The sequence below is a fragment of the Trematomus bernacchii genome, unplaced genomic scaffold (assembly GCF_902827165.1).
Source record: "Trematomus bernacchii unplaced genomic scaffold, fTreBer1.1, whole genome shotgun sequence".
Taxonomy (NCBI): domain Eukaryota; kingdom Metazoa; phylum Chordata; class Actinopteri; order Perciformes; family Nototheniidae; genus Trematomus; species Trematomus bernacchii.
In genome coordinates, this window is record NW_022987581.1 from 1,533,360 (window position 1) to 1,544,924 (window position 11,565).

General features: G+C 39.9%; 1 protein-coding gene across 1 annotated transcript; it reads left to right on the forward strand.

Moving 5' to 3' along the window:
• Positions 1–573: 573 nt before the first annotated feature.
• LOC117480005 (mitochondrial glycine transporter A-like) lies at positions 574–10,074 on the forward strand. Its single transcript, XM_034127143.1, is given in 9 exon segments — positions 574–1,051; positions 2,022–2,117; positions 4,226–4,350; positions 5,446–5,530; positions 6,459–6,569; positions 6,571–6,639; positions 7,423–7,591; positions 8,106–8,266; positions 9,575–10,074. Coding segments are annotated over 8 exon segments (858 nt in total). The 5' UTR covers positions 574–1,051; positions 2,022–2,102; the 3' UTR covers positions 9,698–10,074.
• The last annotated feature ends 1,491 nt before the right edge of the window (positions 10,075–11,565 follow it).

Consider the following 11,565-nt stretch of genomic DNA (forward strand, 5'->3'; position numbering starts at 1 on the left):
TACAAAATGTAGTGTTTCTGTTCCTATAACTATTACATGTGTCAAAGAAGACAGAATTAAGTATTCTCTCATGTAGTCAGTGGTGGCAGGAGGTACCTATGTACATATACTGAAGCACTGTACTTAAAGGTCCCATGTCATGGCCATTTCTATTGATCATAATTCCATTGTTGAGGTATACTAAAATAGATTTATACTGTGCAATTTTCCAAACTCACATTGGTTTCACTTCTACTTTGCTGGAATTCTCCCCGTTTTAACTCTACAATAATGGGCCTGGTTAACAAAACATGGATCCTTCAATATCTTTCTGAATAAACCCAACTATGAGAGCCCTCTGTAACGCTAGTCTTATCAGTATAGACTCTGAGAGGGCATTAAAGCATGTCTCTAAGACCTCTCTCTTGTTATTCCAACATCAAGTGTGGTTTGTTCTCTACATCCATCTGTTTACAAGAAGAGGGCTTTTATTTTTGAAACTACTTCAGGGAATACCGTCCCGTCCCTCGCGCCAAACATCCTCTCGCTATTTTAGTATTTAACGTAGAAAACTCAACGTAAAAAAACAAGGCAGTCGCTTTCCCGTTTGACTGGTTTAAGAAAGAAAGACAGTTTAAATGAAGAGACACGGACCAGCCCTTTATATCTAATATTTAAGCTACCTTATAAAGTGCTGCGCTTTTAATACTGACATTACGCCAAGCTGTTTAGCCAATCAGAAACCAGCAGCTCCTGGGTGGGTGGTGCTTACGTCACACAGCGTCAACAATCCGGAACCGGCTGGTTTTTAAGTTTCCAAAAACAGAGTTCACTTTTCATTTTCATGTGACAAAGTGGAGCTCAATTTTGTCTGTGCTCTAGTTTTACCCTTTGAGATCTTTTTATCACACAAGAGGCATTCAAAACAAGCTTTTTGTGTTTTATTCAGCGTGTTATTTTGTACTTTTTTAGTACATTTTGAAGGATTATGCTGTTAATTAACCAAATGTGCGTCATACTTGTGACACCAGTCTCTGCAACAGACTCCTGAATCTGCAGAGTATTTGAACAGGTAAGATGCAGAAAAACCTGAGATGGAAAACATGTCCTTTTACTCGAGTGAAAATCGAAGTAAAAAAAAAGTCCAAAGTTCAAAATGTTACTTAATTTAAAGTAGAATAGATTCGTTTTTCAAAATATTGTTTATGTCAACACATCGACAACATCCGTGTTTACATTTTTAATATAACAACAATTTACATCAAAACATTTTTTAGTAAATAAATGAACATTATTGTTAATAACTTTCTAACAATAGCAACTTTCATACACGCATTTGGAAATCAAGTTTTAATTTGGGGATGGTAATTCTATGCTATCTTCATAAATACTTTCATTTACTTGTATATCAATTTTCATCTCTAGTTTTTGGTTTGGAAATTGTTTGTTTATTTGCAGGTCGTTTGATTTTACACATCTGTAAAACAAAGAAGTATAATCAGCAAAACGTACTTAGAGTACTCAGGAAAAGTACTCATTGTGTAGAATTACTCTTTTTAAAAGTCTCATATCATCATAGAATATTTTTGTATTCTGATCTTATCTCAAACAAATATGAGTTATTTAAATATTATAAATTGTCAATGGGGAGCCAATTTTGCAAATACGTTGTTTACTGAGTAGATTAGCAGTCATTCATTAGCTCATCATGTGTTCAGATGCACGTGAAATACAAGTGTGTGTGTGTGTGTGTGTGTGTGTGTGTGTGTGTGTGTGTGTGTGTGTGTGTGTGTGTGGCAGTATTTCATTAGTTCATCATGTGTTCAGATGCACGTGAAATACAAATCAGAGTCACCTGCAGCAGATCTACCCTATAACATGTTGCTCAACTGTGTGCCCGTGTGCGTGTCAGTGCGTCTGTCTGTGTAATAAGAAGCTCATGCTCCTTCATCCCCTGTAACAGAGACTCTCTCACAGATCAGCTGCTCACTGTGTGACCTTCTCACTGAAACACCTCTTTTTATTTTACCTTTGTTATTAAGGTGTGGGAACGTTTGAGCAGCAACTGGACAGAAGAAGAAAAACCAGAAGATTTAGTTTTTTTATTATCGTCCTGAAGAGCTATGGAACTTTCTCTGGTGAGTTATTTACACCTTTTGTCTATCTGATATTAGTTGTAATGAAGGAGGTATTTGTTTACACTTTTGTAGTTTAAAGGCAAGGCATGTTTATTTATATATAGCACCTTTCAACAGAAGGCAATTCAAAGTGCTTTACAAAAATGAAAGACATTAAAACAGTCATTAAAAAGCAAAAGACAATAACATATCCATGAAACAAGCTTGAATAACACAGGTATGAAACACATGAGAGAAAGTTACAGTGCTGTGTGAGATATTCAATTTAAAAACAGCGGCAAAAGGAAAAGTCTTCAGCCTGGATTTAAAAGGACCTGCAGGTTTCTGGGAGTTTGTTCCAGATATTTGGAGCATCAGAACTGAACGTCTCCATGTTCAGTTCTGACTCTAAGACCTAAGAGTCCTGGGGGGTCCGTAGTTTAGCACGAGACCATTCAATGCTTTAGAAACCAGCCGCAGTATTTAGAAATAAAAGCAGAAGGATCTTTTTTTGTTGAGATGCCCATTTGTACCTCATCCTCTCTGAAGGGTTACCGTCAATCTGATGACTTTTTTTTACCCTTTTTCAGGAGCAAACAGAAAGTGTAGAGGTGGTTTTAAAGAGCGGCAATACAATAAAGTGTGAAAGGCTGCTGGGTAATTTAGTTTAGGGAGAAAAACTGTGTGGTTACAGAAGTAGACAACATGATTTAATTTCTCAGTGTTCTCTAGCACAACTACTTTGAAAATAATCATAAACAATACTCGAAAAACTTTGTGTAATGAAATGTCAATAGGCTTCAATGTCTCCAACTATGTATATATGTTCATTTTAATTCATTTCTTATTTTAAGTTACTTAAAGGTGGGGTAGGTAATTCACTTCAGAAACACTTTTTGCTATATTCCATGGAATGCTCTTAACATCCCGATAGCAATGAATATATTAAGTGCTTTGACAATAAATCCATTAAAAAATTTCATCTGTGGAAGCCGTGGCGCTGTAAAAAGCACGACCAATCATCTGAGCCGGCCCGGCTAAAATAACTGGATGGCCTACCTGCCTGTCAGCCTTCCATCTCGTGCACAAACTTATCTCGTGCCCTCATTGGTCATGTGCGCGTTCGTGTGTGTTGGAGGAGGGGCTCTGTAAGGAAGAGGCAGATTTTTTCCGGTTGCGTACTTTCAAATTCTAGCGCACTCGAGCTGGTTTCTCCAAAATTACCTACCCCACCTTTAACTATATAATTGTATTTGTATCTTTTAATTGTATTAATCTCTAATCCGTGTGAATCTGTGCTGTTTTTCATTCTCACCCTGTTGCTGTTTGAACTACTGACTTTCCCCACAGTGTTAATAAAGGTCCATCTTATCTTATCTTCTATTCTATTCTATTAATAATGTGCTATGATAACGGGCAATTACGTATCTGCCACTACGGTTTTTTGCTCTACTAAATACTGTTAATATTTACATTAATGATGTGACCGTCTGTGTTTCCTGTAGTTATTGAATTGCTCTTTTTACTGCACTGTTAGTGGACAGTTTTATTATGCTGCTGTGTTTATTGGATTTTTGTAACTCTGGCACAACAATTTCCTTCGGGATAAATGAAGTCCTATCTTTTCTTATCTTATATCCTTTCCTCTCTCCCCTTTCTTTCACTTCCTCCCCACTTGTCTCCTCCTATATTTTGATGATAATACTTTTCTACTTTTACTTGAGTAAAATGTTGAATGCAGGACTTTTACTGTAACAGAGTATTCTTACACTCTGGTACTTCTACTTTTACTCAAGTACAATATACGAGTACTTCTCCCACCTCTGTATGTATGTATATATATTAACACATGTATATATTTATTTTTCATATATTTTTGATCCTCTGGGATGGAGAGAAACAGAATCGAATAGAGGAATTGTCACTAAAGTTGACTTTGACTTTTTCATTAGTTCATCATGTGTTCAGATGCACGTGAAATACAAATCAGTCACCTGCAGCAGATCTATCCTAACATGTTGCTCAATGGTCTCTGTTGTCTCCTCCCCCCTTGTCTCCTCCTCCCTTGTCTCCTCCTCCCTTGTCTCCTCCCCCCTTGTCTCCTCCTCCCTTGTCTCCTCCCCCCTCAGGTTCACCCGGCCCTCAAAGCCTTCATGTGTGGCTCCGTCAGCGGGACCTGCTCCACGATCCTCTTCCAGCCGCTAGACCTGGTGAAGACCAGACTGCAGACGCTTCAGAGGGGGGGGCTGCCAGGGTGAGTCAGTCAGACAGTCAGACAGTCAGACAGACACACAGACACACAGACAGACACACAGACAGACACACAGACACACAGACACACAGACAGACATACAGACATACAGACAGACAGACACACAGACACACAGACACACAGACAGACGGACAGACACAGACAGACACAGACAGACACAGACAGACAGACACAGACAGACAGACAGACAGATAGACAGTCAGACAGACAGAGAGACACACAGACAGACAGACCCTGCAGAGAGGCACAGACACACATACATACTCACTCTCACACACACTCACTCACACAGACACACACATGCACACAGGCACTCTCACTCACTCACACAGACACACACACACACACACACACACACACGCACACTCACACACATACACACTCACACACACATGCACTCACACACACAGAGACACACTCACGCAGCAGTGGGCCTGGGAACCAGAGGGTCGCTGGTTCAAGTCCCCAATCGGACAAAAAGGAAGTGTGACTTTTTTAAAGCTATTAGTTTGCCTCCTGGGCATTAACAATGTGCCCTAAAGCAAGGCACCGGACCCCCACACTGCTAGATTGAAAGTAAAACCTAAAATATAGGGACTTTTTCAAAAGAGGGTTTTCAAAATCCTCCATTATGGGAAATGTGAGGGCTGACTTGCAAGTGAAAGTGTTGAGATTCATAAGAAGATTCAAACAGACAAAATGTTGGAAATAGTGGGTCATGGCTCACAGTCCCAACTCCTAATCAATTAATGATTTCCAACCGCAGTCACATGTATTCGTGGTTTGGGCTTTTACAGAATCATCTAGGGTCAGGCCTAATATTTTGGGCCTGTGTGCGGTGTCAAAGTCAACTTTATTGTCAATCTTTCAGTTTCTATACAGACAGAGAGATCAAAATACCGTTTCCCACAATCCCGAATATAAAAACAAATATATATATAGGAATTGTGGGAAACGGTATTTCGATCTCTACCTCCTTTCAGAATTGAGAAATATAGTGACTATTATCACAAATGCAGCATGTGGAGGGTATTCGTTATGTCCCATTATTTATCCCGTCTGCCTCTCCTCTCTCAGATCTGGCCGGGTGGGGATGATGACGGTGTTTCTGAGCGTGGTGCGAACAGAGAGGCTGCTGGGACTTTGGAAAGGAGTTTCACCGGTTAGTAAATCTCTAATCTTTATTTTTCCACCCCCCCCCCTCTGTATTATTAAAAGTCTTAGAATAAATGTCCACATATTCAGATTTTCCCTGTTCTGACCCGGGACCCCTACTGACACAGTACCTCAGCCACATCATTGACCCTATGCATTACATTAATGCACAAAAAAAAAATATTTTACTATATATTTCATTATTTTTTTAATGTTATTATAATCTTCTTAAAATAGTTTTCCATCTGTGTTTTTAATTTTTGTTTTACTTTTATGTACGCATCACGACACTGTCAGAAAAAATCTAAAAATCTCAATATTCTCACCTTTTCTCAAAATGTTGTCTTTTTCTCAAAATTCTCACTTTTTCTCAAAATTCTCACTTTTTCTCAAAATTCACCTTTTCAAAAAATCTCAAAATTCTCACTTTTTCTAAAAACTCTCACTTTTTCTCAAGATTTCTAAATTTTCACTTGTTCTCAAAATCTCAGAATTCTCACTTTTTCATACATCCAGAATGGAAGTAGTCATCACATACAGAGCATCAACTAGTTCCTGAACAGTGTCCTTCACATGCTGATATCCAAGAGAGGGAGTTACACAGTCACAAGATGGAGGAATAGAAAGCAGTATTCAATGTTTACTTCAGATTAGCTCCAGGTCAGAAATGATCATGCTTGTCATATGTCTATCTCCATAGAGGCTGAATCATCATGTTAATCACATAGCTATCATATGCCTAAAACAGTCCTGATGCTCTTCTAGGTAATCATACATCCTGTCATGTACACAGCTACAGTTGGGATACCTTTGTTATCATGTGTACTCTGATATTGGAAGAGAACATTCAGTATTTTCACAACAGACACCATTTCTCGTCTGTGTCAACCTACCTGGTAATAAACCTGATTCTCTCTCTCTCTCTCTCTCTCCAGTCTTTCGCCCGCACCATCCCAGGAGTTGGGATCTACTTCAGCACCTTCTACTCTCTGAAGCAGCACTTCTTCCAGGACGGAGCGCCGGGGCCCCTGCAGGCGGTGCTGCTGGGGGGGGGGGGCCCGAGCTGTGGCCGGGGTCATCATGCTGCCCGTCACCGTTATCAAGACACGCTTTGAGGTGAGTGTTGGGTAAACATAGAGGAAACTGGGATTTTAAAGGTCTCCTATCATGCTTTTTTTAGGCATATATTACAGGTCTCAGATATATACAAATATATAAAAAAACATGTCTATGAAGTGTTTTGCTCAAAATACCAAACAGATCATGCATTTTAGACATCCCTCATATCCCTCTATTTCACTTCCTGTTTCAAAAGTGCTGATTCTGGGTATAAAGCTTTAAAAATTAAATGTGATTAAACGCCATCCTGTTCCAAACCACATCAAGGATTATTTCTGAAACAGTATGGAGCTCAAAGGCTTTCTCTCTTGCCGGTTATACCACAAGGTGAGTTCCTTTTTATTTCCTGCTTCTTCACACACATGCTCTCCAGTACAGGTTAGCTCTGAGTGTTAGCGATGCTAATGTAAACACCGACCATATTACGTCCAAAACAGTCGGGCATTGTTTCTGATAGCAACTTTCTGATAGCAACGTTTCTGATAGGGCCGTGGGTCCACATTTCAGATATTACGTCATATCGGACGCAAATCTGGATCAGCTCCGTTGTTCCCCCGTTTTTAGAGATTTGGGTACGGAGGAAAAGAGAGAGGGTTTTATTTTCTGACGCTGCGTCAGTTCCCCGACACACCGGGGACACATATTTATGTATAAAAGACATCAACAAGTGCATTTTGCATGATAGGAGACCTTTAATCAAGGTAGCGTTTTATTTATTCCTGTTTATCACAGCTACCACTATTTACCCATTAACCGTGTGTGTGTGTGTGTGTGTGTCAGTGTGGCAAGTTCAGGTACAGCAGTGTGTGTGGGGCTCTGCGCAGTGTGTGTGTGACTGAGGGTCCGGCCGCTCTGTTCTCCGGCTTCATGGCGACGCTGCTCCGAGACGTTCCCTTCTCCGGGATCTACGTCATGTTCTACAGCCAGGCCAAGGCGGCGCTGCCCACAGGTCAGCAAACTCTCCAAATATATCGTAATATATATTGTTTTTTACATTTTTATTATTTGATTTATTATGTTTGTATAAAGTATTTATTTATTTTTATAGATTTTTTACTATAAAAATACGATATTTTTCATTTTCATTTAATTCGTAATTCTCTTTTCCTCTATTTAAGTATTTGTATTTTAATGTTGAACACACTGCTTCTGTAACTAAATAATTTCCCACATTGGGATAAATCTATTTATTTGATATTTTTTGCACATTTTTACTTTACTTATTTTTTATGTTAATAAATACATTATTATATTTTATATTATTATACATTGACTTTTTTTTGTTTATTTAAATATTTAAAAAGCGTTTTATTCTAAAATGAAGACACTGTTACAAAATTGTATTTCCCTTTGGGTTAAATAAAATGTATTAACTTATAATTAAATGTATTTCTGTTTAGGCTTTATTTTTTACTGTAATTATTAATTCCTTTGTATTAAACCCCTCTCTCTCCTCCCCTCAGAGATCAGCTCCTCCCCCTCCGCCCCCCTCTATAACTTCTCCTGTGGGCTGCTCTCGGGGGTGTTAGCCTCTCTGATCACGCAGCCGGCTGACGTGGTGAAGACTCAGGTTCAGGTGAACACACACCTGAGGACCGTCGAGGCCATCAGACACATCTACAAGGTAACTGTCATTTCATCTGCTTTATTTTATTATTTAAATGAACACAAAACCTAAATCTGAAACGCCTCCATTGGACTCCTTTGTTTACTTCCTGAACATAATGACATCACTATGTAACAATCACGCTCCTATTGGCTAGCGCTGCAACACATTGTACGTGATAGGCTAAGGGGCGGGACATCGCTAAGCAGTTGACCAAACACAACAGAGCCGGCCAGCTAACCAATCAGAGCAGACTGGGCTCTGGTTTCAGACAGAGGGTGAAAAGAGGTGCTGCAGCACAGGCAGTATGAGAAAAATAAAGAGCTTTTTGAACATTAAAGCATGAAGACATGTCCCAGTAGAGACACTACATACTGATATACACCTGAACATCAGCAGGAGAGGACTCTTTAAAGTAGAGACACTACATACTGATATACACCTGAACATCAGCAGGAGAGGACTCTTTAAAGTAGAGACACTACATACTGATATACACCTGAACATCAGCAGGAGAGGACTCTTTAAAGTAGAGACACTACATACTGATATACACCTGAACATCAGCAGGAGAGGACTCTTTAAAGTAGAGACACTACATACTGATATACACCTGAACATCAGCAGGAGAGGACTCTTTAAAGTAGAGACACTACATACTGATATACACCTGAACATCAGCAGGAGAGGACTCTTTAAAGTAGAGACACTACATACTGATATACACCTGAACATCAGCAGGAGAGGACTCTTTAAAGTAGAGACACTACATACTGATATACACCTGAACATCAGCAGGAGAGGACTCTTTAAAGTAGAGACACTACATACTGATATACACCTGAACATCAGCAGGAGAGGACTCTTTAAAGTAGAGACACTACATACTGATATACACCTGAACATCAGCAGGAGAGGACTCTTTAAAGTAGAGACACTACATACTGATATACACCTGAACATCAGCAGGAGAGGACTCTTTAAAGTAGAGACACTACATACTGATATACACCTGAACATCAGCAGGAGAGGACTCTTTAAAGTAGAGACACTACATACTGATATACACCTGAACATCAGCAGGAGAGCACTCTTTAAAGTAGAGACACTACATACTGATATACACCTGAACATCAGCAGGAGAGGACTCTTTAAAGTAGAGACACTACATACTGATATACACCTGAACATCAGCAGGAGAGGACTCTTTAAAGTAGAGACACTACATACTGATATACACCTGAAAATGAGCAGAATATGTCCTTTTTAAACAACCATGTTACCCATTACCATGTTATTTACCATCATGGCTCTCTTCTCTCTCAGGAGCAAAAACTGCAGGGTTTCTTCAGAGGAGCCGTACCTCGAGCCCTGAGGAGGACCATGATGGCCGCCATGGCCTGGACCGTGTACGAGCAGATGATGGCCAGATTTGGACTGAAATCCTGAAAATAAGAAGAAATAAGTGCCTGAAGTCAAATCACTGAGTACAGACAGTCAGAAGTCACTGTAAAACTTTTTTTTTAAGAAGACTGTGAAATGGATTTCGTTCCAAAATGCACTTCGAGTGAATCAGCCAATCGGAGTGCAGGATTTTGGTTGTTGTTTTTACCAAGACGGAAATATAGTACAAGATGAGACGAGTGTCCGAAAACATGCTTAAGATATTTTTTCCAGTTCCAGGTATGACATTTCCTCCAGCGCCTGAAAGTGTTTTGCTTCTACGACTTCTTTAATGTCTCTTATGCGACTTTCACACCAGCGCTTTTCCCTTTCTAGCTCCTAGCGAGAGCTTTTCTGGTTCAGCTCCGGTTTCCCTTTTCAGGTCCCGCTCTGTTCACACCGCCCAGAGCTGCCGCTGCTGCGTCATGACGTCACCGTTTACGTCGCTGATTTTCTCCCACAACAACAACGGGCCGGGGACTGCGTCGGGTCGATGATCGTGTTGCTTTTAATCATACGAAGCCAGATTAAATTAAATAACGACTTCTCCAACCTTATACTTTTCTCCAGAGTGCCGTGGTTCATTGTTTATTAATGTGTTTCAGCGGCATTTACCGACCGCTGCAGTGCTGCTGCTCTTCCACGGGAGTTTATTCTCCCGTTAGCTCACACGGCTCTAAAGTATTCACTGTCTGACTGTCACACAAGCAGCTGATACATATCCCCAGTTCCCCTTAAGTGAATGTGTGTCAGTCTGAATTGACGCTGTTTGGCATCACAACGCTGTTATGAAAGTTTCTCTGGTATAACATGGGTGATGTTAGCATAGCAACCGAAGCTAAGCTGACTACTTGCTAAGCCGTTTTCTACAGGCACATTTTACCGGCGTATTTTTCATTATGATTCTACTTGTGATAGTCGGACATGACAACCTGTGCAGCCCATGTATTAATTCCATCCGATAGCTGCTATAATAACAAACAAAACGTCTGCCTGCTCTCCACAATGATCAATAACAGCGAACGGATGGTCAAAGTAAGGTTTCCTGCACGCCTCGACGTAAGAGACGCCGCGTCATAGCTCCGAAACTCTTGCCTCTGGACCGACAATTTTTTGGAGCTGGAAGTGAACCGCATTCCGGAGCTATGACGCGCCGCCGCTGCGGTGTGAACAGGAAAAACCGGCGCTTTTCCAGCTCTAGCTCCCAGCAGGAGCTGGAAAAGCGCCGGTGTGAAAGGGGCATTATTTGTTTTAACCCAACAACAGATGAAGACCGTGTACATGTATTTTTTATTTAATGTATTTTAAGACTTAAAATGTCACTGCAACAAGAGATGAACATGTTGTACAGGTCTTCTAAATATTGTTTTATTTGAAGTCATTGTTTTTATTTTTAATATTTCACCACAACAAGAAGTCGGTGTACAATTATTATTTCTTTTGTTCCTTTAAAAAAAGAAAAGTGTATTTTATTTCCCTGCAATACAAGATGCAAATGTGGTCTCTTTATTTTTGATTTAATTTAATTAGTATGTCTTTTTTTGAATCACTTTTTATTCCCACTGTTCAGTCATGTATGACTATGTATAACTTTCCCTTGTAACTGTTTTAACATGTAGTGTTGCTACTTTCAATTCAGTTCAAAATGCTCGTGCTTCTTCCCAGTTCTGATCTCTATCAGACTGCAGTGATCATGATTAAGTCGCATAATGCACTTTAACCCCTGCTGTTATGTCACGCTTTTCTAACAACAGTGTTATTTATATTCTGACTTAAACTGCTTTCAAACACCCTGATTATTGTCTGACGTTTACTTTCATGCATCCTTCACATGTGCTCTCTTTATGGAAGTAAAGCACAGAACATTCATTAGG